General features: G+C 35.4%; 5 protein-coding genes across 6 annotated transcripts in view; 4 read left to right on the forward strand and 1 right to left on the reverse strand.

The window, feature by feature from the left end:
* Positions 1–2050: 2050 nt before the first annotated feature.
* On the forward strand, positions 2051–6708 carry LOC100186169 (probable tyrosine-protein kinase DDB_G0283397). The gene is made up of 6 exons (XM_002119711.4): positions 2051–3250; positions 3580–3748; positions 3968–4130; positions 4307–4426; positions 4788–4917; positions 5164–6708. The coding sequence occupies exons 1-6, from the start codon at positions 2140–2142 to the stop codon at positions 5988–5990; spliced, it is 2520 nt and encodes an 839-aa protein (XP_002119747.2). The 5' UTR covers positions 2051–2139; the 3' UTR covers positions 5991–6708.
* Positions 6709–7397: 689 nt separating this feature from the next.
* LOC113474879 lies at positions 7398–16482 on the forward strand. 2 transcript variants are annotated; one of them, XM_026837721.1, is made up of 15 exons: positions 7398–7581; positions 7870–7964; positions 9589–9659; positions 11120–11240; positions 11847–11924; positions 12246–12366; positions 12631–12761; positions 13072–13235; positions 13504–13633; positions 13791–13923; positions 14105–14193; positions 14557–14631; positions 14926–15020; positions 15354–15528; positions 15804–16482. In XM_026837721.1, exons 1-15 carry the CDS (start codon positions 7473–7475, stop codon positions 16071–16073), a joined length of 1857 nt encoding a protein of 618 aa, XP_026693522.1. In that variant the 5' UTR covers positions 7398–7472; the 3' UTR covers positions 16074–16482. The 2 variants fall into 2 exon arrangements, with proteins under 2 accessions (XP_026693522.1, XP_026693521.1); XM_026837720.1 differs by lacking the exons at positions 7398–7581; positions 7870–7964 and adding an exon at positions 8426–9163.
* Positions 16483–16932: 450 nt separating this feature from the next.
* LOC108950075 lies at positions 16933–20899 on the forward strand. Its single transcript, XM_018814836.2, has 8 exons — positions 16933–17048; positions 17486–17676; positions 17911–18100; positions 18461–18614; positions 18882–19011; positions 19262–19371; positions 19749–19852; positions 20328–20899. Exons 1-8 carry the CDS (start codon positions 16980–16982, stop codon positions 20613–20615), a joined length of 1236 nt encoding a protein of 411 aa, XP_018670381.1. The 5' UTR covers positions 16933–16979; the 3' UTR covers positions 20616–20899.
* Positions 20900–21040: 141 nt separating this feature from the next.
* On the forward strand, positions 21041–22750 carry LOC100183103. Its single transcript, XM_002121392.5, has 4 exons — positions 21041–21175; positions 21574–21677; positions 21734–21873; positions 22486–22750. The coding sequence occupies exons 1-4, from the start codon at positions 21095–21097 to the stop codon at positions 22683–22685; spliced, it is 525 nt and encodes a 174-aa protein (XP_002121428.1). The 5' UTR covers positions 21041–21094; the 3' UTR covers positions 22686–22750.
* Positions 22751–23141: 391 nt separating this feature from the next.
* The window catches only part of LOC108950076, a 5358-nt gene continuing 897 nt past the window's right edge, over positions 23142–27602 (reverse strand). Inside the window, exons 4-16 of the mRNA XM_026837724.1 lie at positions 27434–27558; positions 27096–27225; positions 26946–27037; positions 26175–26340; positions 25737–25897; positions 25486–25538; positions 25309–25411; positions 25021–25173; positions 24821–24948; positions 24670–24755; positions 24174–24342; positions 24029–24117; positions 23142–23741 (exon numbers count right to left, since the gene is read on the reverse strand). Coding sequence (XP_026693525.1) covers positions 23641–23741; positions 24029–24117; positions 24174–24342; positions 24670–24755; positions 24821–24948; positions 25021–25173; positions 25309–25411; positions 25486–25538; positions 25737–25897; positions 26175–26340; positions 26946–27037; positions 27096–27225; positions 27434–27558 — 1556 coding nt within the window. The 3' untranslated portion in view covers positions 23142–23640. The remainder of the gene's footprint in view (positions 23742–24028; positions 24118–24173; positions 24343–24669; positions 24756–24820; positions 24949–25020; positions 25174–25308; positions 25412–25485; positions 25539–25736; positions 25898–26174; positions 26341–26945; positions 27038–27095; positions 27226–27433; positions 27559–27602) is intronic.

Raw genomic sequence — 27602 nt, forward strand, 5'->3', positions numbered from 1 at the left:
TTCCCAACTACTCCAGCCCTCCTCATGCAAAACCAAACCACCAAGTTGGTTAGTAATCATATCTTGAACATCAGATGATTTTATATCAGCCAATCTACCGCCACCAGCCATACAAACTTGGTTTGCTTCATCGAAGTTTAAACGATCGTTTGCATTAATTGGGTTGTAGAAAGTGAATTCGTATTCACCATGGACAACAACTGCATCCGGCACTGTATAACAAGCAATGTTAAAACATAATTGGGGGGGGGGGATACCGTGAGCACCTAAATCCCACATTTTCTGATCGTGTTTTAAACAATTAACAACGGTCTATGAGAGTCGTAGGGATACGATTTTATACTTCTTTAAATGTTTTTTTTGTTTACTACTAAATGGGACGAAAAAATAGAATGACAAGGTGTCCCATTTTCCCCACTCTACTATATAACTTGTGGAGAAAATAAGGATACCCAAATTCTATATTTTCTAATTTTGTTGTTAACAATCAACAACGCTATTTTAGCGACGCTGGGCTACGATTATTCTTCGTTTACTACCATCGGACGAGAAAAGAGAACGATAACATGTCCCATCTTACCCCACCTTAATGTATATTAAAAAAATAAGTAATGCAAATCTTACCACTTTGTGATGTAGCTGAAACAACCAGAAAAGAAAACAAAATAACGGACATCAACATTTTATTCTGGAACCCAATAAACACAAACGTAAAAATTTCAACAAATAATTCAAACCTTTTCCCAAAACTTGACTAAAAACATTTGTTAAATCAAATGCAATAAATTTATGCTTAAAATACAATTGCTAAACAAGCTGTAATGAACGTTGTGCTAATCATACGAACACCTTAATTGAATTTGTGCAATAATTAACTTCATCGGTGTTTAAATCAAATATCACCAAACAAACAAACGATAATAAAAGTCAACAATAAATTAGCGTTAAAACGAAAGTTATGACAGCACAAGTGTTCCAAGAATCGAGATGCTTTTTGCTGCAATTTTACGTCTATATGCGAATAGTAATTCATCCCGGGTATTTAGTACTGTAGAGTAAGATGGATTTACCGTTGGCACCTAAACCCCATACTTTCTGGTCGCGTTTTTATTGAACTATCAATGCTCTCTAAAAGTCGCGGGAATACAGTTATGTAATTCTATAAAATCCATATACTACTAATTGGTCGAAAAAAGAGAATGAAAATGTCCCATCTTACCCCACTTCACTATAACTTTACTTTCTACAACAAAGGACTAACCGATCGTTTAACATTCGATGAAGCAAACTTAGTTTGTTTTAGTAAACTGAGATACTAGATGGGTGATTCATTATCAAATGGGTTCCCTTGAAAATTTATTTTAAAAGTGTCCCACTTTACCCCGTCCTACTGTACAAAACTAAATACCATTTCACATTCTTTCGAATTTATTTTTTATTGAAAAATAACGTTTGGCGTTAAATAAATACATAGCTATAATGAATGTGCACGTTATTAAAAATTAGGATTTAATACACAGTGTAAATAATTAATGCAAAGTACAAAAAGAACAAGTTATAACGAATGTCGTTGGACCGCCACGCGAAGATAAATTAGTTGTGGTGAAGTGACGTCATCTTCTTCGCTTAAAAAACTTCTAAAAACTTCTAAAGGCGGCTGTACACAGTATCCGGCATGCGAATTCGCTTGCGAAGTCATATGCAAACACATTACCGAGTTCCGCATGCGGCAGCGAAATCCGGACAAAACAGACAAAACGGACGAATTCCGGATACTGTGTACAGCCACCTTAAGTGTTCTGTTACGTCATGGGAGGCTGTGACATCATAATTAGTGACGTCACCAATCACAGTTTCTTCCCCAGCATGTACCAAATGTTTTTTTTCGTTTGTTGATTATCTTGTGGGGAAGATGGGACAACTTTAGCACATAATATTCAAATTCGCTATTCGTGTTTTAAACAATTAACGATGGTCTATGGGAGTCGTAAGGATACGGTTTAAGAATTCTTAAATCTTTTTGATTACTAACGTATAGGACGAGAAGATCAAATAAAAATGTGTCTCATCTTCCCCTACCATAATATATCATTAAATCTGTAATCAACTCAGTCAAGTATTTCCGCTCTGCTCTCTTGTATGCTAAGAAAATTCTGTTGCCCGGTAAAGTTTAAAAATTTAGTTGAATGGATTCGAGTATTATTAGTAACGGTCTTGTGTTTATATCGATACAGTTTTGCTAACATACACTTTTTTCAATACTTGTGTTGTGAATATAAGCAGTTCAAACAAATTGATTCCGAAATGCTGAAGAAAGCCAGGGATTCGGACTCGAAGCCTGTAAAAGGCACCGGTTTTTTGAAACCTACGTTATCGTATCAACAAAAAGTTGTTCCTAGTAAAGCAGAAGCACATAGAAAAATATTGGGAAAACGAAGTAAAAGAAGAAAAGTTAAAACGTCTTTTAGTGAAACAGATTGTGGTAATGGTGGAGATGGAGTCATTAATTCCGCCGTTCAAGTTTATTCTCGGCCAAATGCAAGTGAAAATATTGGTGATGTTTCTCCTCATTCTGATGAACTAACCTCAAAAAACCAAGACTGCAATGATCTTGAAAATGAATCTTCAAAATTTGTTTGCCCAATTGCAGAGAAAATATGTGAGAATTCAGAAATCTATAAAACTAATGGAAATCCTGAAAAAACGGACACATTTTCTGCTGTAAATAACCCTGTAATAAAAGTGGATGTACAAAGAAAATTCAACCCCCTTCAAGACAGAAGCAACAATTTTACAGTTTATTCCCAACTTGCATCAGAGTCAAGCAAAGATTACCAAATGGGGGTCATCAAAAAGCTCAACAACAAAAAAGAGAAATATAAAAGAAAGGTTCAGAAGTTGGAATCTGAAATGAGAGTTCTTAAACGATGCCAAACGAGCCGTAAATCCATAGAAATACCATTACATGAAGTGAGTTTCTATACTTCAAATTTAGTAGGCGAAGGAAAATTGACGAATGTATACTGTGGCACTTATAATGGAAAAGCTGTGGCTGTTAAGAAGTTTGTGCAATCATGCATGATAACAACATCAGATCGAAGTTATATAAGCGCTGAAGCTGGGTTGCTGGTTGGTCTTAATCATCGAAATATAGTTCGCCTATATGGAGTTTCTTCTTCTGCTGTTACCCCTCTTATCATTACCGAGATGGTTCATGGGAAAACTTTAAAAGATCTCATTGCAAATCAAGGTATATGGGGAAGAAAGACTGTTTTATATGTTATTTTATTATACCAGTTTTGTATTAGTCTAACACAATGAGTAAAGTTTTTGCTTTATAAGTTGAATAAATGATTAAAATAACTTTTAACCTCACTTGGTGGGGCAACGACAGTCGTTATAACGTGGGTTTTTAGGTTTCATACACCTTGTGCCCACTTACAAGTTATCATGTATGTAATTTTGTGAGTGAATATTTTTTGGAATTTTTTTATTATAATGGCTGGCAATCTAGCCAACCTATAAATATAAACTTACCATCATGTTTTTACCACAATTCATGTTTATAATTCTTTACAGGTTTGGATGAGGTTCATTACTATAAAACTGTGCGTGATATATCTCAAGGGTTGGCATTCCTACACAACCAGAAACCACCCATTCTGCATCTTAATATAAAACCATCCAATGTCCTTATTGATTCATCAGGATGTTCCAAAGTATCGGATTATGGCTTTGCAAAACTGAGGTAATATTTTGCAAATTTAACAACAGTTGCTGCTACCAAGTGGTCCTTATGGGTTGTCTATTTTCTTAACCTTACTTTAAAACAATTCAATAAAATCCCCCCAAAAGAATCACCAACAAATTTACAGATGTTGTTAAGGGTAAGCAAACACGCTAAAAACAAGGTTAATTCATTTACCCATTGTGTTATGGAACAAGTTATATTGGATGTTTTTCCCAGGGATTATTGCATGCTTGGTTCAAACTACATGGCTTATATAGCCCCTGAGTTACTGGAATATCCCTCACACCTGACAACTAAGATTGATGTTTATGCCTTTGCTGTGTTGTTATGGGAGATGGCAACTGCAGAAAGTCCCACAAAAGGAAAATCAACTTTTCAGGTAATTAGATATATTATATTTACCTTACGTTGCGTGCAAGTCGTGTAATAGCCACACTTTTTAACTGACGCTCTTTTCAAAACATTTTATCTATAGCGTGTTTTAACAACCGTCGTTTTGCTGTTGATCCCTTTATGTCTGTAATGTGAAATAATTATTATAAAAATTTGTTGCAGATATTTGAAATGGTGCGTCGTGGGGAAAGATTGCATCTACCATCCAGTCTTCCACATTCATTTCACAAATTAATCGGGAAATGTTGGAAAGCGTCGTACGTTAATCGACCGTCATTTAAAGTTCGTAGGTTAAATTAATGAATGTAACTTGCTCGCATGGCGTGGCATCGACAGTTGTTATAACATGTTATTTGGTTACCTTTTATATACACCTCGTGCCCACTTGCAAGTTACCACAAACGTAACTTTTATCTTGCATGACGGGGCAACGACAGTCGTAATAACACGGATGTTTTATTTCATATGTTTCATGCCCACATATGAGTAACCATGTATGTAACTTTGTGAAATTATCAGTGACTGTTTATTTCATTCTTAATATTTTTTTGTAATGTATTGTAGACAGTTCCATAGCTGCGAAATGTGTTACACCTTGTACTTGAAGATCTTCCAGGATTTTTAAATTATTTTCAACTTATAGGAGATAATTATTGAAGTTGAAACAATGAAACTTCCTCAAGATTGGAACAATAAGTTACGAGAAGCTGAAGTTGAAAGAATAAACACATCGGACATGACATGCATACCAAGCTCAACCAGTTATACAAGTAGTAAGTTAGATTCAGTATTGTTCTGGTGATTGTGTGGGCATGTGTCCTTGTGAAAGGTACTAACGGACATTGCCCTAACTCGGTGTTCGCGTGTGTGTTGTCCAAATAGTCAGCCAAAAATATATTATATGTTTACCCCCAAATTTTTGAATATGGTTTAAGTGTCACAAGATGTATGTAACACCCCTGTTATAACAATTGTGGTTTTCCCCACGGGAGGATAAACAAGTTACATTCATTCCTTAGGCAGACAAAAAACTTCTGACGAGTCCCAAGTCTTTGTTCTTGAAAATGATTGCACCGCACACACAAGTCACTTTCCGTTTGACTTCAAAAGTTCAATTATTAAAGATAAACCAGAAACACCTCAACCCTATAGTGAAGCTTGTTACGTGCCTCAATATTCAAGGAATGACTTTTCAGTTTCAAAAGTTACGCTATGTGATTCTCTCAGACGTAACACAGAGGTAAAAAATCCTGATTTTTTAAACCAAGTTGGCTCTAGGTTCGATGACAGATACAAAGAATTTGTGAATGAAACGAGTGCGGCTGCTTCATTGGCATCAAGGGTGGCGGAATTAAATATGTTGGGTTGTGAAAAATTGGATAATATTCAAGTTCATAGTTTACCATCTCAATCTGCACCTTCTGTTAATATGGGACCAGTGCTGCATAATTTAAATCGAGTCTATACAAACTCCAGTGTTTCCGGAAGTTCTGTTGTCACACAAAAATTGTGCTCGGAAATTAAAGACGCAGAAAAAGTTTTAAGTAATGCTAAGAAACTGTTGGCTAACAGTCCAATAACAAAGCAGAAATATGGAAGAAACTTCAAGCTACAACCAAGAACTGATAAAGTAAATAAAGCTCCATCCTATCTTCCTGAAACAGAGTTGAATACAGACGGTAATATCCAATTACCAATCGCAAAAGGATCATCAAGTTTACAGAGTGCATTATCTCAGGAATTGAACAAAGAAAATCAAAATCAAGAGAAAACAAGGTTTTGTAAGACAGACGAAAAAGACGTCTCTGACGTCATCGGAATTCACTACAATGATGAAATGTATTAACGATAACTATTAACTAGCTATTTAGTAGGGTGGAGGTAATTGGGACACCTAGCACATATTCTCCCATATCTTAACACCGATTTTTGCAAGTTAGTAACCGAATACTGTTATATATGAAAAAAGTGCGAATAATTTTGTAATATTTTTATTTTTTATAATCAAATGGGTCTGTTACAGAAAAAAGAAAAAGACCCATATTGCCCCGCGGTTTCACTTTACCCCGTAGTACTAAAACTTTGTACTTTTTTATATTCTTTTTTTGATTTAATATATTTGCACAACGTATGTGTCTAGCAATGCTTCATTTTAATTTTATATTCGAGTAAATAGAAAACATATACTAGACTCGTTTTTGCAGTACCTTATATTGCTTGTTATTTTAAACTGTGAGTGTAATAACACGAGATTAAAGATGTTAAATATATTTTTATGTTAACACTGTGGGTATAGTAGGGTGGGGTAAGATGGGATAAGTTTTCGTTCTATTTCTTGTCCCATTTGGTAGTAAACAAAGAACATTCAACAAATTATATAACCGTAGCCCCGTAACTCGAAAAGTTGTCAATTGTTTAAAACACAAATCAAAAAATAGGATTTAGGTGCTAACGGTGTCCCATCTTACCTCACATTATTATATCAGAAGTATTGGATTGTAGTAAACTTAGAATTTGCAAATCGAACTACTATTGCATTTAATAAAACGTGTTAATACCTCTTACCAAAGAGTTAACTTATTTATCCTCGAGTGGCGGGGCAACGGCAATCGTTATAACACGGGTGTTATGTTTCATACACCTCGTGCCCGCTTAGGGAGTTACCACGTATGTAGTTTTGTGGCAGTCGTTATAACATTTCCCGAATAAAAACTGGACCTTTTAGCTCTAGCTTTTGAGAATACTTATTAGCGACAAGCTTAACACATTCAAGTGTTTTGCTTTATTATGATTTCGTTTTAACTGAATGAGGTTTAAAACAGCAAACTCCACTACGTTGACATAAGCGTATATTTATCGTTAAACGCTTATTATCATTGTCGCTTATAATACGGACATACCTTAACACTTATAACGATATGTTATCATAACTCGACATAATGTCCATTGTTATAAAATATTCACAAAATGGGATTCACTCTGGACAATAAATGTGAATTAAATTACTTATCTGATAGTTACGTACAGTGTGTTGTGATACTTTTGATGTTCAGAAAAAAGTTAGGATTTTTTTAGATTGAAATAAATAAGGTCTTTCAGAAATATAGAGTGGGGTAAGATGGTACATGTTTTCTTTTTCTTTTCTTGTCGCAGTTGGTAGTAAACAAAAAATATTTACAGAATTGTATAACCGTATCCCGGCGACTCTAATTTATTTTTCTCTTGTTTGAAATGCCATCATAAAATGGGGGATATTATTTATGCTTACAGTATCCCATCTTACCCCACCGTAATACACATTTTCGTTTAGATTTAAAAAGAGGTAAAAATGGCGTCATTAGTGTCTTTAACGCCATCTACCGACGTGGAAAACCAGATGTTATTAATTCCAGATGTGACGAATACTTCAAACCGTAAACAACAGTCATCCAAGTCGTGTAAGTTTTATTAAACTTCCCGTTTTTTTACTTTTTTTTTATTTTTCAAATCACCCGCAAAGTTACATACGTGGTAACTTGTAAGCGGGCACGAGGTGTATGAAACAGAACACCCGTGTTATAACGAATGTCCTTGCCCCGCTAAGCGAGGATAAATAATATACATACGTGGTAACTCGTAAGCGGGCATGAGGTGTATGGACCAGAATACCTGTGTTGTAACGACTGTCATTACCCCGCCATGCGAGGATGTATAAATTCATTAACTTCGCTCATTATGTTTTCCAGCCACACCGCTTAATGCTCGACACCGGCAAGGAGGGTTGAAACGTCACAGGTTATCCCATTGTCGAATAACACCGATTCGCGACTTTGGGTTAAGCGTAAGTAAAACAATTTGTATTGTCTTTTCCAAGTATCCTAACATAATATTTTTTATTATATTTTTTATTTATCTTTTTAAACGGTTGCAAAGCACGCAGTAAAAGAGCATTGTTTATTTAAAAAACACGATCAGAAAATATGGGATTCAGGTGCTAACGGTATACCATCTTACCCCTCAGTACTCTGTATAAATACGTTTTTAACCGTAAGTTTCAGCCACTGTTGTTTTGTCCCTATATCCTGTCTTCTGGTTTTAACCATTTTTTATTCTTAGCTTTCGTAATCGAAGCGACAAATAAAAATTATCATTCTTATTAATATTCCTGTGAAACTTTTTGGACGTAAAGTGTCATTGTAGACATGTATTGTAGGCGAGCATTAAGGTAATATTAGACAAGCATTGAAACCTTTACAATTCTAACTTGATCAATATTTAGTCTCGATGAATAATAGATTTTTTTGTTTAGCGAGTTATTGTAATCCAATTTTAACTGGATACGGCACGTATGTACGTATGAAGTTTTGGGCAGGCGTGCCAGTTCAGTTACAGATACGAAAATGTACCGAATTGACGCATAATGGAAAAATTGTTTAGACGCGGCATAGTAGGGTGGGGTAAGATGGGACATGTTTTCCATGTTCCACCTTGGCACTAAACAAAGAATATTTACAGCATTATATAAAACTGTAGCACCGCGAATCTAAAATAGCGTTTCAGTAATTGTTAAAAACACGATCAGGAAATGTTTGTTTTAGGTGCTAACGGTATCCCATCTTACCCCACAGTTCTATACCTTAAGAATTTAACTGCTATATATTTAATTCGCAAGTCTTCAGAATAAGAAATGCAGTTCGAAATATCATAGTTACAAAAATTTATGTTTATAAAATGACGTCATCTGAATCCGACATTACGCGCCATTTACATGACGCAGGAGTGGCGTCACACACCGTGATGACGTCACAAACCAGGTTGACGTCATTGAGTTCAGAACACGATACAGAATGCAATTTATCGCAAGCGGATAAAAGAATGAGAATAAAAAACACTTACCTTAGACGTCGGTCAGTTTCTGCTGGCGTAAGATCCAAGTTAAGAGTCTACCATGACAGGAACACTTCGTTTCATGCCCGATCGTTTAAAAGAACAAAGAAAGCGAAAATCCAAACTTTACAGCAGGCAGAACCGACAGAAAAGGTGACGCAAAACGACCATACAAGCATGATCTGTATTGTGCAGTGGCAAAGTGGTTAGCACGCCTGCCTCTTAGCTCAGAGATAAGGTCCGAGGTTCGATGCTGCTACCGTTGTGGGCGCATGTGTCCTTGGGCAAATCATAATCCATACGATCGAATGCCTCGAAATGTGTAGCCGACAAAATTAAGTTGTAGTCTACGTTATTAATTTCACCTAAAATGACATCATGATCTTTGCAAAATAAGCAATAAATGATAAAGCTATATATGACATCATCCAACCACACGAGCACTGTATAGAGCAGGAACATTTTTACAAAATTTATCATATAGTTACATGGAAAGCCTATTTATACTATGGTATAATAATCAATGGCTTGACAAAAAATGTGTTTAAAGTGAATAATAAGGCTAAATATTTTTCCAGCCGATTGAGAAATTTCGTCGAATTCTCAGAAGCATTCGTATTATCGTTGAAGTTTGCCTCGCCCTAAAACGGTTGGTACTTTGGCACTATTTTCTATTTGTAATCTACAGGTTATATGTTCAAGGCTCGTCGCTGCTACTATGTAGACGTATACGTGCCCTTTAAATAATACACGAGTCGTGGTAACTCGTAAGCGGGCAAGAGGTGCATGAAACAGAACACCTGTGTTATAACAATTGTCGTTCCCTACCACACGAGGATACATTAGTTACATTCATTCATACATATAGTGGGGTGGGGGGGAGATGGGACACCTTTAGCACATAATATATAAATGACCTGATCGTGTTTTAGACAATTAACAACAGTCTATGGGAGTCGTGTGGATACGGTTTTATAATTCAGTGAATGTTCTTTGTTTACTACCAAATAGAACGAGAAAATAGATTGAAAAGGTGTCCTATCTTCCCCCACCCTACTATATAGTATTGGCTGGGGTAGGATGAGACATAGTTTCATTCTCTTTATCGTCTCATTCGGTAGTAAACAAAGAATGTTTCTAAATATATAGTAGGGTGGGGGAAGATGGGACATTTTTAGCACATAATATCCAGATATCCTGGTCGTATTTTAAACAACTAACAACGGTCTATAGGAGTCGTGAAGATATAGATTTATAAATGTTTGATTGTTCATTGTTGACTACTAAATGGGACGAGAAAACAGAGTTAAAAGGTGTCCCATCTTCCCCCACCCTACTGTATACCGTATTCTCACGACTAAAAATAACGATTTATTTAATAAGGCTTAAACGAACTCAAAACGCAACTACATAGTCCGACAGCAACCTACGTCAAAACAAACAATTAAAATAATTAAAGCCAAACTAAACGCATACACTAACTTAACTACAGCACTACTGGTAAAGCAACATAAAGAAACTGAGCAACTTGCAGAACAAAATGCGAGAAACGCAGGAATGTAGATTACAAGACGGGGCGCGGTGCGTTAATTAAAAGCGCCGGAATGCATTGTATTACAAGAGGCGGAATACACTACGGAGAGCCTGTTGTTAGTTTTTCAAAACACGATTATATGAAACACGGGATACAGCCTTTAACATCGAATTATCATATTTGCTGATCGTGTTTTTAACAATTAACAACGCTCGTTTAAAGTTATTGCGATACGGTTATATTATTTTTGTAAATATGTTTTATTTAGTACCAAATGGGACAATAAAACAGAATGAATACATGTCCCATTTTAACCTAACGTATCATAAGAAGGGTGGGGGAAGACGGGACACCTTCCATTCTACTTTTTCGCCCCATTTAACAGTAAACAAAGACATTTCAAAGAATTAGGCTTTAAAACAATTAGGGATTATAAAACCATATCCTCACGACTTCCATATACCGTTGTTAATTGTTTAAAACACGATCAGGAAATATGGGATATTATGTGCTAAAGGTGTCCTATCTTCCCACCCTACTATATAGTTACTTGATACTGATATAATTATATACAGATGCGTCGAAGACAAAGAGAAAGACGAGAAACTCTCGTTGGTTGAAATGCAAATGAATTTACAAAACGATTTCAATGAAAAATTAAGTTTCAATCCCCGTTATTATTGCGCGTCATATATTGTAAGTGCTTGGAATGAATTAACGATTGAATTTCTATATTTTGTCGCTTCGGTCACGATAACGAAGATCGGACAAGTTTACAAAAGCAAAGAAGGGAAGTAAGGGTAGAACAACAGTCGTTATAACATGCTTATTGATAAAAACAGGCGTATGTGTTCTTGGACAGGACACTTAACGGACATTGCCCCAACCCAGCGATGTTGCATAGTTAAGCCCCTGTTGCATAAAATACTTAAATGGGCATCCCGGGTGTTGGGGTAATGGGCCAAATGTGGCCTAAATCTAAAGTCCTTGACAAGGACCCTACCCTGGATTAAAAAAAAATAAAACAAAAAAAAGGTAAATAAAAAAAAAATAAATAAAAAAAAAATAAAAAAATAAAATAAATGCTTATTGAAAAAACAGTACAGAACTTAATCGATAAAAGGCGTGACCGCTACATCCTACATTCCTACAGCAGTATAACGTGATAAACCATTTAATTAAATGACATTAAAGTTTTAAACAAACGAAAGGTGTGATCTGTTAAGATACTGCGCTTTATGCATTGTAATTACTTTTTTCCTAAGCAATTTTTTTAATAAAATAATAACGTTTTTGTCCCAGGCTAACAAAGGAAGCAGCAAACTAAAGAAACTGCTTGCAATATCACCAGATGCTAGAAGTAAACGCCATGTTAAAATGGTGAATGAATGAATGTAACTTGTTTTATTTGCGCATGGCGGGGCAAGAATATAACACGGGTGTTCTGTTTCATACACCTCGTGCCCGCTTACGAGTTACCACATATGTAACTTATTTATCCTTGCATGGCGGGCAGCGGCAATCGTTATAACATAGGTGTTCTGTTTCATACACTTCGTGTCCGCTTATCACTGGATTGAAGCAATTGTCGTTAAGTGTCTTGCCCAAGGACACATCATACGCCCACAATAACTTTTAATTTAATCACTTTAATTCACCTTAAATTCCACATTTTACAATCCCCATGAATTTTCTCAACAGATCCACAACCTGGTACAAAATAAAAATGCATTTTCCAAACACCCCGTTCATATTCAGTTGAAGATGTGCCAAGTCATGATCTACCAAGCTTACGAAGCTCGTCGTGTTATAATAAAACAAGGTAACGTCATATATAGAACTGTGGGGTAAGATGGAATATCGTGAGCACCTATTTCCCATGTTTTTGGTCGTGTTTTGAGCAATTAACAACACTCTTTTAGAGGCGTTGGGATACGGTTATATAATTCTGTAAACATTCTTCGTTTACTACCAAATGGGATAAGAAAATATTCTTACCTCCACCCACTATACAAGACCATTTTACGCCATGTTATTTCCCTCTACTATATAAGCTGTAACAACACCAAACATATATCGCTTCCAGGTCACCCTCCGTCCGCCTTTTACATCATATTGTCTGGAACATGTTTGGTGAACGAGTGTGTTGCTGTTGAATCTGGCTGTGAAAGTGTTCAGACTATCAATGAAATACAAAGTGGGGACGTTTTCGGGGAGGTATGAGCAGATGCTATGAATGTAACTTATTTATTCTCATGTGGCGGGGCAACGACAGTCATTACAACACTAGTGTTCTGTTTTAAACACCTCGTGTCAAAGTTACCATAAATGTAACTTTGTGGGTGATTGTTTTTTGGGATTTTTTTTTATATTATTTTAATCCATGGCTGATAGTTTAACTGACAAGAAACGACTGTTGCTGTTTTACCGTTACTACCCGTCTTTTCGCTTTTGAAAACTCTCTTGTTCTTCGTTATCGTGACTGAAGACGAAATAAATTTCAAATTACATTCATTCATCTACATAGGTGGCGTTGTTAAACCACACGACCCGAACAGCTTCAGTCGTTTGCAAAGACGACGTTGAACTATTGGTTGTATCCAAGGAGGACTTTGATGCAATCATTAGAGGTCCAATATACAAGCAAAGAGAAGAAGTTATAAAATATTGCCATTCACTCCATATATTAAGGTATATTATATAAGCACTATAGGGAAGGATAGAATACTGTTAGCATTTAAATCCAATGTTTCCTAATCATGTTTTGGACAATTGACAAAAATATTTTGGATTCGTGAGACTATACGGGTATAAAATATAAAAACTGTAAATATTCTTTGTTTACTACCAAATGAGACGGGGAAAAGTGAATGAAAGGTGTCCCATCCTGCCCATGGCTTACGCAACGTATTGGGTGGGTCATGTCTAACATCACCCTACTATATTATCATTGTTCCAGTTATTGGCCGGTTGAAGATCTAACAACAGCATCTTTCGTCAACTTTCAATATCAATATTTCCGTAAAGGGGCGACGGTTGTTCGAAGTAACTTCGCTTCGAACTTTCTTGTTATTATAAAATCCGGCGAGGTAAGAATGAATGAATGGATGTAACTTAGTTATCCTTGCATGGTAAGGAAAGTCGTTATAAGCCACATATGTGGTAACTCATAACAGCTCGTTTGGCAATGAATGTTAAGATTCATTAGTTAAGCAGTAAATTTTCATAAAACCATTTTATTTAAAGTGCCGAGTGATTTGTACGCTTGGTGATCGAAATCAAATCACTGGAAGTCGAAAAACCGTCCGAAGAAGAAGTGTCGACACCGAAATAAAACTCCCCACTTTAAATGAATCATCGGCGCTTAAAACAAGAAGCAGTAAGTTGGTGTATTGGTATATTCGTGTATTAATTGAAAGTGATTGTTTTTGTAGTGTAATATATGTATTCATTCATTATAGTTACGTCTTCATTAGTTTTTACTGTTTACATTCATTCATTTATTCATTATCATTATATTCATTCTTTCTTCCTTTCATTTATTCATTTCTAATAAATAGAATCGCTGGGCTACCAGTTAATCAACCATGCCGACAGAAAATCAATCAAGAACCAACCTGCCTTTGTTGGTCGCATGCTTGCGCACCCGGTAAGTATATTGGACATAATGCCGGCGATGTGACACAATGGTTAGCTCGCCAACTTTTAGGAGCAGGTTTAGTGCTCGTCGCTACTACCATTGTGATGCACGTGCGTGTGTCCTTAGGCAAAGCACTTAACAGCAATTGTCTAAACTCTAAATAGTTAGCCTATTCTTAGGAATTGTTAGCCAAACTTAAAAAAGGTCAAAATATCACCAACAAAGTTACACATGTGGTAACTTATAAGTGGACATGAGGTGTATGAAACATAACACCTATGTTAACGACTGTAGCTACCCCGACATGTGAGGAGATGGATGCGATTTATTCATAAGATTTGTCAAGTATAGCTTTACCAACTTACTCTATAGACAGGTGGAACGCACACAAACGGCCACAGAGATATTAGCAAAGAAATTCGAGAAAGAAAACGACAAATTATAATGGTGACAATTACGAAGTTTCGGTTTGCTGTTCCCTTTCTCTTTATTGGTTTATTATTCTGATCTTCGCTGTCGTTTTTCGAAGAGATAAAAATAACTTTGCCTTATCAGCTTATATATGTTTTGCTTAGTGGTGAAACTCAGGAAAATACCTCGTTATAGTTTTTATTATATATACCAATGTCTAGATTTAAACAAGCACAAAGTAATATGTTGCCAATATGAAAAAGTTATATTATGTAAACACCAAAATATTTTGATATAAATTATACGTTGGATTGCTTTTGTTCATTCCAGGAAACCTTAAAAATGATGGGCAACAATAAACGTGGTTTCCAACATGACCGTTTATTGGATATGGGAGATATACCTGAGACCACACGACCTATTCGGTTTGTTATTTCACTAACATTCTATTTATATATATATTAGGGTGGGGGGAGGTGGGACACCTTTTCATTCTATATTATTAGGAATCTATATTCTTGTCCCAATTGGTAGTAAACAAAGAACTTTTAAAGAATTATAAAACGGTATCCCCACGACTCCCAGCATAAACAGTTGTTAATTGTTTAAAACGATCAGGATATGTTTTGTCCCTGTTTTGTCTATTTTTGTTCATTTTTGGCCCATTTTGCCCACAGTGCCACATGTATACAACACCCCAAAACTGTTGAATAAAAATAAAACTATCTTTTCTAATTTAACAATGCATATTATGACAGAACACCTCGAACAATCAGAGCATCAATAGTGGAAGACACGCCTTATGCCGTCACAAACCATATCCCATCACGTGACCGTTGGAAGCGAGCTACTAAACTTGCGCTGATGAAGAAGGTTACGTCATCAAATGGACATTTTGCACAAATAGCAACTTTAACTCCAGGATGTGTGTTTGTAAGTAAAGATATTTGTACGAGTAGTTGTTTTAATATTGTCGCTGCACTCCCACAAAAATAGCAACGATGAGCCTTGAACCTGCAACATCTGGGTTAAGGGTAGTTGCGCTACCGTCTGTGCTTGTATCTATTAGAACACACATGCTCACAACGGTAGCAGAAACGAGCCTTGAACCTGTAACTTCTTGGCTAAAAGGCGGGCGGTCTAACCACTTTGCCAGTTTAAAATAGACTTATATTCGTAACAAAATTTACAAGACATTCTACGTCCAGGGTTTGGAAGAAATGATGCAACGAACCGAACTCCAGTTGACATTGATAAGCAATGGGGCAGAATGCATCTTCATATCCAAGAAAATGTTCCTGAAGCGAGCTACACCCCGTAGTTTAAGGATGATTGGAGCTTTAGTCGGAAGGTATCCGACAGAAGCTTATATAAGGGAACAACTCAGAGAACTAAACCAGTGGAAAAGTTTTAAAAAAGACGTTGTTAAGCATGTATTGGAAAAGAAAGATAAAACCAGTAGTTCTGTAGTAATGTAACTGTTTTGTAATTTGTTTTATCCGCATATAACGGGGCAATTACAGTGGTCATAACACGGGTGTTTTATTGTTTCATTATATACCTCGTGTCCGCTCAAATATTTTTTTTTTACAAATAGTTGGACTCGATTTTTGCTATTGTTTTTGAAGAGATAGATAATTAGTTATGTCATAATAGGCTGAGGTAAGATGGAGCGTTTTATTTTTTTCGTCGGTAATTATTTAAAGCGGTATCCCATTTTACCCTGCAGTGCTATATGTTGTTATAATAATCAAATTATTTTGGTTTGGAAATAATAACATTTCCACGCCTTCGTATATACTATATGTGGTATAGCATCGTAGGCGTTTGTTACGTCACACGTGAATATATTGTGTCGTCATTATAATAAACATAACTTATACATCGCATGTTGTTTCAGTTAGTTTTATACTTATACTTAGATTAGCCATTATATAGAAGTGTTGCATTAATGAACTAAACGTATACTATAATTTTTTAGAAAAGGGTCGTTAGCATTGTACAGTAAATAGAATTACATGTAGAAAAATATTCTACTGCCAATAAATAGACGGCAATTTAGTTATATAGTAGGTTGGGGTAAAATGGGATACTTTTGTTTCTCGTCCCATTTGGTAGAAAACAAAGAATATTTACAGAATTATATAACCGTATTCTCACGTCTCTAGAAAAGCGTTGTTTATTGTTAAAAACACAATAAAGAAATATGGAGTTTATACACTAACGGTATCCCATCTTACCCCACAGTACTATTAGTAAGATGTCGTTATTATATAAGTTTACAAGCAAATGCATATTACACGTATGTTTTAGTAACAAGTTTTAGTAATTTTTAACAGATATTACTGGTATAGTGTATTATTGGTCGTTCAAACATAAATCAAATGAACAACTCTTGTATCCCTTCAACTGCCGCGGGATTGAAATACGGGTTGATCTTACCATCGATACAGGTGATACAACGTTGTTTAAAAGAAATAGTCGTTAAATATGAATGAAATTTATTTATCTTTACGTGGCGGGGCAAGGACAGTTGTCATTACACGGGTGTACTGTTTTATACACCTCGTGCTTGCTTATACGAAATACGACGTATGGAACTTTGTGGGTGATTGACTTAGTTGGTTTCTTTACATCTTTTTGTAACATACTGATGACGGTTTAAACATAAGGGACCACCGGTTTTCAGCAATTTTTAGTTTACGCTGGGTGTCTTATTGCCCATGGACAGCACGGCGACACGCATGCCACAATGGTAGCACTGTCGAGTCTCGAACCTGTACAGTCTAGGCTAGAGGCGGCCACTACAATAATACACCTTGAGTCTATTACCATTTAACATGGTTTTTCATGCTGTATTTCAAAATTAAACGTGTTTTTTGTTTTACAGATCGTTGTCAATATGGTTCCACTCATCGCTATTTTAACAAACCATAAACAATTGGTTCGATTGAAGAGTGTTTACATTCATGTGGCTAACACTTTACTGGCAAATGTAGCTTTAGCGTTGTTCGTATTTTACACAATGCTTAACTTCGTGTTAGTGTTTGAAAGACCAAGCAATGAACAGAATAATCATAGGTAGGTAAATTATACACTGTTATGTATATACTGTATGTATGTACATTCTGGTGAACTTACATATCATTTACGAGTTTTTTTTCAATTTTAATGCAGTCTCAAAAAACTTTAACTTAAGCGGACACAAGGTGTATGAAACAGAACACCCGTGTTATAACCACTGTCGTTCCCTCTGTGCGAGGGTAAATAAATTATACATTCATTAATTCAAAATCTATTTTATATATTTTATAGATTCGACCCTACTAACCCAACCCACCGCACTATCATGGAATGGTGGACCTTCCAAAAGTCGTTTACAGTTTGTATTGCGTTGGCTGGTTGTTTCAGCGTGGTTGGTTTAATATTTGGTTTAAAGGAAACAATGTATTTCCCAAGTACGCCACAATCGCACAATTCTTCACTGTTTCAAACTGAAAACAACGTAAGAAACGTGGTGCTAAATGCTGGTTAATGAATGAAGCTAATTTAATTTTATTATATATATTTATTGTATTGAACCTTGTTGCTAAATATTAAAACTAACGCTTAATTTTAATTTCCGGGGCTGTGGTACATTGGTTATAGCGCGCTTGCGCCTCGAACTCAGAGTTAACGGGCCCAAGGCTCGTCGTTGCTATACCATTGTGAGCGTGTATGCCTCCTTAGGCAAGACAGTTAATGGCGATTGCTCCAACCTAGTGGTCACTGGCAAGACGTGTACGAAACAGAACAGCCATGTCACAATACCTGTCATTGCCTTGCCACACGAGGATATTTAATTTACATTCATTCATTCTTACAGCGTAATGGAAAACGACTGAAAACAGTATTAGTTATTGGAGCAACGTGGGGAGTTCCAATCGTATATTCACTCATAGCAACGTTTTCACTCAACTGTTTCGAGCACTGCAAATGTCTCCCTGCGTATTATGAGCATGCATTTTGTAAAGCACCAGGTTTGCTTATTATAGATTCTTCAATAATTTAAACGCAACGTCTCCAAGGGACTTAGGTTTTTTAGGGTTAGAGATTAGGGATAACATGAGACATTTTTATTCTCATTTTCTCATCTTATTTGGTAGTAAACAAAGAAAATTCAAAGAAATGTATAATCTACAAAAGAGCGTGTGGATAATTGTTAAAAACAAGATTACATAATAAGAATTTTAGGTGTTAACAATATCCCAACTTACTATGTTCTACTATACGTTTATTTCCACCAGATAATAATCTGTGTTCGGTTGAATATCTTCCAGTTTCAAAAAGTTTTCTGATTGTTGTTTCTGCGAGTTGGTTGTTGGCTGTTGTGTTTCTAGTTACAGCTATATTTCAACAAATCAAAACACTCAGGAGGTGGGAGGACTGTATAATAACATGCCATGTCAAATACGTCAGCGACCGCTACCATTGTGGGCGTATTTGTCCTTGGGCAGGACACTTAACGGAAATAGCTAGTCATACAGAAAATCAAAATTACCCACAAAGTTATAGATACGTGGTTACTCGTGAGCAGACACGAGGTGTGTGAAACAGAGCACCCGTGTTATAACGACTGTCGTTGCTCCGCCACGCGAGGATAAATCAAGTTACATTCATTTTACAGGAACATGTTATTTATGAAATATGCTGCTACTCTTGTAAATTCTGTTGCTACATTAAGGGTTCCCCATCTAACACCCAGGGACATCACACTTAAATACGTCAAGCCAAAGGGTAAGCTGGAATATTTTGGGTTGTTTAAATGAAGAACTTTCTTTCAAACTTATAAAATTGCATCAAACATTTACCATTGTGGGCGTATGTGTTCTTGGGTAAAACACTTAACGGCAATTGCTCCAACCCAGTGGTCACTAATGGGTTGTGTAAATTGTCAGCCATAATTTTGTTAAAAATAAAAAGATACACTTCAAATATTTATTCTTTTAGCAGTATTTTTGCACACGTGGTAACTCGTAAGCGGGCACGAGGTGTCCGAACATAACACCCGTTTCAACGGAAAAGTGACAGTCCAATATAATAGCTATTATTTTGCGTATTCAATTTTATGCAAGTACCTTATTATTTAAAACCTAACAAGTCTGTGACTACAGTCATCAACGAACAACGTACAAACGAAACCGGAATAATTGAAACAAATCCAAATAATGTTGTTCAATCCAATGAAACAAACGACCGAAGAAAAAAGATGGGCGAGGTAATTTAATTGTAACAATATAATAATGTAGGGTTAGATGGGATATCGTTAGCACCTAAATCCTATTATTTCCGATCGTGTTTTGATTAATAACAACACTCTATTGGGGTGCTAGGGATACGGTTAAGTATATCATCTTACCCCACCCTACTATGTTAAACAAAATCAGAAATGTATCTTAATTTAGTTTTGTGAACAAAAGACACGGGCATATGTGTCCCAGTGGTCACTTATGGGTTGTTTAAATTATCAGCTATATATTTCAAAAATCTCTACGAAACAATCACACACAAAGTTACGTATGTGGTAACTTGTAAGCAGGCACGAGGTGTATGAAACATAACAGCCGTATTACAAAGACTGTCGTTTTTAGTCTGGTTTAAATAACCTACCGATTTTTTGTGGAAAACGGGTAGTTTTTTTGGTTTAAATAGCCTAATAGTATCCTACCAAATTAAATTTTATTTTTTTGCAGTCACCAGCAAAGTTTTTAAGTCCTTCAATGGAGTTAGTTATCTATTTAGCCCTGACAGCTATAACATGCACTATTCCACAAATCGGAATATTTATGTACGATGTTATAAAAGTACCAGAAGAACCTTTTCCAATTTCCATATCTTTAACAGCGTACACAGCTTTATTTGTGTATAGTGTCAGTTCCCCTATTTTGTTGCTGAAGTATTTATCCGGTTTAAGAGAAGCTACTACCCGTTTGGTGATGCATTGCGATTGTACAAGAAAATTTATTATAAGTCGACCCTAAGTAAAATTATCATGTTTTTCAAGTCAAACTTATATTTTTAAGTCAACTTTAAGTTACATATGATTCGTTAAGTTAAAATTAAACTTTTTTGGTCTATTAAACCTGTAATGTTTTAATTGTACTGTATTATTAGTACACACCGAACTTAGTTTTACAGTGTACACAAAACAATTAAACCATTGTGATACATTATCCTACATTGTTACGGAACTGTGTATGGTGTTAAATAACAATTGATATGATAAGTCATAGCAAATAAATACACCTACACAGCTTGCTGTGTTATAATACACATGTCTTATAAAAGATACAAGGCAGTACAGAAACTATGTGTTGAATTTAAAGACCTCACTTTGCGAAAATGTTTGTTTTGTATAAGTTGAGTTATGGCTTATGCTAACAATATAACGAACAATAGCCTTTGTTGCGTTATTGAAGCCATGACTGTTAGGTAGTTTGAAAATTATTTTAATTTGACTATGTTTGAATGCGAAGAAACGAATTTACCTGAGAAATTGTCCAGTAGTACTTTACAGTTATGGCAGAAATCTCGCAAAAAGGTAAGTTATATACTTTTATAATGCTAAAACGGATGTATATGCGTTTCAATTTAATACTTAGAAATACTGGTATGTTTTATAGGTGCTTCTATACTAATCAATAAACAAAGTAAAAGGATGTAATTTGTTTCGTCCTCGCGTGGCGGGGTAACGACATGCGTTTTAGTGTTAATACACTTACAAGCTACCATGTTTTGTGTATAACTATTTTGTAGATTTTTTTGTAATGTATGACTGACAATTTAGACAACCCATAAGTGACCACTGGGTTGAAGCAATTGCCGTCAAGTGTCTTGCCCAAGAACACATACGCTCATAATAGTGGCAACGTCAAGTCCCGAACCCGTAACCTATAGGGCTATATACAAACAGGCGTTCTAACCACTGTACATATACAGGTAGAAGAAGATAATACGACAAAGTTGATTACGTCATGTCCGCGGTATTTTCGATACCAACAACACATTAACGGACTCAGTTTTGAAATGAAAAAATACCGCAAGTAAAGTTGGTTGGCATTTCTTTAGAACTTTTTTCCTAAAAATATCTATCCGGTAGGTGTCGCCCAAGAGAGACAGATCTGTCCCATAAAATAGATGCGACATTACCGCTTTTCCTACAAGATATTGGACGTTATAACCCGGAGTTAATGCGAAATACAACGACGAGAGTGCGCTGTAGTTTACCGACGCAGGAAGGTATACTTAATAAACTTGTAGTGGTCGGATTATAAAAAAAAAACATTAAAACATTCCGAAATGTGTGGAAACGACAGTCGTTATAGTACGAGTTTTTTGGATCATATACCTTGTGCCCGCTTACCAGTTACCACGTACGTATTGGTTCTTACAAGTTACCAGGTATGAAACTGTGTCGGGGCCCCATTGTAGTAGGGTGAGGCAAGATAGACACTTAACGACAATTGCTCAAACCCAGTGGTCACTAATGGGTTGTCCAAATTATCAGCCATACATAAAAAAAAAGAAAAAAAAAATAGTAATTACCCACAAAGTAACATACATGGTAACTCGTAAGCTGGCACGAGGTGTTAAACCCGTGTGATAACGACTGTCGTTTTCCGGCCACGCGAGGATAAAGTAAGATTCATTCATTCATAGGACATGTTTTCATTAACTTTTCTCGTTCCGTTTTGTAGTAAACAAAGAATATTTACAGAATTATATAACGTTGGACCAGCGACTCTAAGAGCTTTTTATTGTTCAAACACGATTTGGAAATTTTGTTCTAACAGTATCCCATCTTACCCCACTCCTCCTTTTTGTTATACCAACTAAAAACATCATTTTTAGTTATTGAGCACGAAAAATTCGTCGAATCTGCTGGTGGTAGAAAACTATGGAGCCGTGGGTTGGTTTTACAAGAACAAGAGTCTCTAGTTGATCCTCAATGGAGTAAACATGAAGAAGTAAAACACGTTAACGCAGTTCGTGAAGAAGTAGCGCGCTCACCGTCTGTAGTGGCGGGGATTCTACAGCAATGGCAACGATAGTGGTTTACCAAACCAATTACTTACATTTTTACAAGTCGCGTTTTTTTACCAGTCCAATATTTTACTTTCTTCACTCAAGTATTTTACCATTTAAATATTTTGTATTTTACCAACCAAATAGCTTACATTTTTAACCGTAAAATCGTTTAAATTTTTACTATTCACGTTTTTAACGTCTAATTTATATTTATTCAGTAAAACATTTTACATTTTTACCGTCAAACACTTTAGATTTTAGGCAGCCAAATATATTAAGTTTGTAAATAGTTCAGATAACCTGCCAATGAAGAATGCCTATGTTTTTAAGCATAGTTTAATAATTCTTTATTAAACTAGGCTTTAAGAAATTCATTTTAAGTTTGTTCATTCTGACTATCATATTAAACAAGAGAGCAGAGCCCCAATGAATGAGTACGTTGTGTTACAAAATATTCACAATTAAAGAAGGAATGTGAATATGTGTATCTCTAATAAAGAATTTTTGTAAATACACTTTGTACAGCTCCAGCGTGTTGCAATGTAAAATTAAACTGGTAAACGTGGTCAACGCTTAAAAATGTTTGTTTTTATAAATTTTAATAAACGCCAACAATGCTGTATATATTCACCATTAGAGGAAACCATTACAACCCCCAAAATATCCCACAAAGTTACATACACGGTAACTCTTAGTTAGACACCCGTGTTACTTACAGTAAAGTGGTAAATCACAATAATTTTTAAAACAAAAATCAACAGAAGAACAAGACAAGCCAATATTTTTTAAAACTTTTGTGATCGTTTTTACCACTGTTTTTTACAAAACCAAACAATGAACATGGCATGTGTGCTGTGTAAGAACACATTCTTTACAGCAATGAAAATAAAGTTAACATCGATTGAACAAGGTTGACTTTTATTAAAATAGTACTTACATAAATTTCATATTAAAACAAGAACGACCAGTGTTATTGCTTTAGCGCTGGAAAATCATGACGGTGGATTCAATGTCTTTAGTTGAATGGGCATAGTTCTTACTGGTGTTGTAATCTAGTTTGTTAGTGAATCCATTCCAATCTGTAAATGAATATAAATAAAACTTATTTATCTTCGCATGTCGAGGCAACAATAGTCGTTATAACACGAGTGTTCTGTTTTATACACCTCGTGCCCGCTTACAAGTTACCAAGTATGTAATTTGTTGGTGATTGTTTTTCTGTATGGACAACAATTTGGACAACCTATAAGTGACCACTGTGTTGGAGCAATTATCGTTAAAGGTCTAGGTTAAAGTTAAGGCCCACAAACACATAGAAAATAATTTAATACAAGTTTAATTGCAAGAATACATCAGTAGAGCTAACCAGTTAAATCATTGCAGTCATCTGTTGGTTGAGAATATCCATTTTTCACACCACCAATGCAAACAAATCGTCCATCGCAAGTATTCAATCTGAAATAAAGATGACTTATGTATTTATCCAAATATTTCATCTACATACCACATACTTAACAGCAGGGCACATAGCATAATAAGTTCCAGTTTCTGATTCAGCACGAATCTGTAAGAATCCAGTTGTTGTTGCTGAGTGCATGACAGGAGGGACAAAGTTGTTCAAAGTAGATTCACCAATTGTGTATGTCACTGGAACTACAAGATGGTTGGATGCACATGGAGCTGTAATGTAAGGTATGTGTCAGGCGTGGTGGCACAGTGGTTAGAGCACCTGCCTCTGGCCCAAAAGGTACAGATTCAAGGCTCATTACTGCTACCACTGCGTGGGCATATGTATCCTTGGGTAAGACACTTATTGCCAAAAATCGTTCACAGAGTAACATACATGGTGAATTGAAAGCAGGCACGAGGTGTATATGAAACAGAACACCTGTGTTATAACGACTGTCGTTGCATGCCATTAGAATTGCTGTTTCACTCAAGCGTGCACTAATACTACAGCTTGAAAATAATTACACGCTCATAAACCCCCACAACAACAAGAAATACCTGGCCAGGTGTAGTTTTTAAAAGGTTGCAACATTTTTGTAAGAGTTGATTCCATCTGAACTTTGGTCACAAGTCGTCCAGCAGTTCTAGAATAAGAAGATTTTTAAAAAGGAACTATTTGTATTGGTATAAAGGTTAAATCTACAAGTACCTTGAGAGCATGGTGTAGCCAAACATTACTCTTCTTGGGTAGTTATTAATATATACATCGTGATAGTAATAGGTGGAATAAAGATAGGTTCTTTCTGACAAAGTAAATGTTGTAGATGAATCCCAATCCTAAAATATCAGATACAATATTTTAGTTACACAGTTTTTCTTTTTATGAGAGTTAAAATTTAAAAATCAAACCTTTGTATTGTTAACTACAAAGACAACATCACAAACACTTGGAACATTTCTTCCATAAACGCATCTAGCTCTGTATTGAAGCTCAAAGTTGCCTTCTGTTACACTACCATTGTAGGATGTAACTGGGTCAGAGGATGGTCTGAAGTTTTGAACCTATTACAGAATAGAATATCTTTATTTGGTTAAATAAATAAATTTATATATACATTTGTCTACAATAGTAGCAGCAATGATCATCAACCTGTAAACTATGTGTTTTGTGGCATATTTTAAAACATACATCAATACCCGATTATACCCTTGAGGATGTAAATCTGGATTCCCAATAGCTGATACAAAAATAAATGGATGAGATTTTCTGCTAATAGCTATAGTTCTAGTCGAAGAACATCTGTAGATTAAATCATCAGCAGTTATTCCAAGACTTTACTCAGGAATTTAAAAGCAAACTGTTTGTCAACCTACTTGGATTCAGCTCCATACCGGACACGGTTAACACAGCCAAAATGGGAAAATACCTGTAAGTTTAATGCAATCAATAAAAGTCCTGCATTCAAAAATATACATATAGAAATACTTTACGATCACGGCTTGCTAAGTCATAAAAATTGCTAGTGAAACATGCTACATATTCTTGAACTGTTACCTCTTATTGATAAACATGGTTGTCATATTAGATAGGCTAAGCATTCATTATAACTTAATACATTATTTACCCGCATTCCATATTGGGTAAACATGCTTTGACCACCATCTTGTAAAACATCAGCTACAGTGCCGTATATATAATTGTAAAAGTCTGGGATTCCTGAAGTCAAGTTTGTGGAGAGAGCTGCTATACCATCAACCAACTTGTTAATATTAGGTGGGTAGTTGTCTGAAATATAAAGTTGTTTAGCTGGTTTACTTAAATAGGCCTATATGTACAGAGCTTAAGAAAGTATTTTATTCCAGGTATATAGTTATATTTATAGTAGGGTGGGGAAAGATGGGACACATTCTATTTTCTTGTCTTATTAAATAATAAACAAAGAACATTCTAAGAATTATAAACCGCATCATCAGGACTCCTATAGACCATTGTTGAATGTTTAAAATACGATCAGAATATTTGGATATTATGTGTCCCATCTTCCCCCAAAGTACTATATTACTTGTTGTCTTTGGGTTCATTGGATAATGCTTTGTGTATGTTGTGAATAGATTCCCACCATGTTTGTCAAGAAAGTTGTTACTTGTGTGATATTGCAAGCTTGCTAATGATCGTGATTCATTCACAGGTGTTTTGTTTGGTACATGACGTAACATGAGGTTTGATGCCTGGCAAAACAACAGTTGTTATAACACTCTGAAATTCAAAAATTGACCTTTTTGACCATGGTTAAAACAATATTAATGAAGTGTGATCACCTTGTTCTTGCATAACAAAACAGAGAACAGTCAATGAATCACTTAATACATAAATGAAAACATTGCTGCGTACACGGAAGTTTGGTTATTAAAATATGTACAGAACATGTTTCTTTTAAATTTTTATTATAATAATTGTTACTTAACTATCGTCTCATGGCGGGGTAACGGTAGTCTTTATAACGCGGAATCGCGGATGTTCTGTTCCATACACCTCGTGCCTTACGAGTTACCGAGTTTGTAACGTATTTATCCTCGCCTAGTAGGGCAATGGCAGTCATTATAACACAAGTGTTCTGTTTTAAACACCTCATGACCCGCTTACAATTGTTTTTTGGTATTTTTTTTGTTTTATTTGAGGTATGGTTGACAATTTAGACAATTCTTTAGTGACCACTGGATTGAATTTATTGCTATTAAGTGCCCTGCCTAATGAAGCATTCGCCTCCTTTAATTTATTTAAATATTTAACTATGTTCATCTAATTTTTTTGCAATATATATTACATGACAAACCTTCATGGCAGAATAACCAATGTTTTTATAATCAGCTAAAGTTGCTTCTTTAACGTTCCCAAATGTGTTTGCATTTTCCCAGTTTCTTGAAACTGAAAGCAAATTAGAATTTAATAATCTTTCATATTTTAAGTTATTTCAATATCTTACATATGGAATCTTCTGCCAAATCATTACTGAACCAGATATCTCCTGTTGTGCATTTTCCTTTAATATCATTCTCATGGACAGATGCTACTAATGTCCAACCACCACCAGATGTTGTCATGTCACAATATACCTGGTAACACAACTTTTATGAATGGGAATATATCGTTATGAGTAAAAACCTACTGACACCAAAAAATAAAAGTTATACTAATTGATTAAATGAATATAACATATTTATCCTATATATACTTCAGCCTATTTACATATAAGTATAAGTCCTTCCCATTTTTCTACCCAAACCCCAATTGTTCGTATAAAAATAAAACATTAATTAAAACTTTGATTGGAGTGTCAGTTTCTTTAGGTTGTATCGAGTAATAGCCATCATTGGAGAATCCTGAGTATCTTAACTCCAAACATGATGTTGCCAAGGTCGCTGGTTTTGTAGATGAGCCAGACTCTCCTAATAATCAACAAGTTAGCTCTTTAAATTCATATGATATTCTC

Source organism: Ciona intestinalis, chromosome 14 (genome assembly GCF_000224145.3).
Source record: "Ciona intestinalis chromosome 14, KH, whole genome shotgun sequence".
In the NCBI taxonomy this organism is placed as follows: Eukaryota; Metazoa; Chordata; class Ascidiacea; order Phlebobranchia; family Cionidae; genus Ciona; species Ciona intestinalis.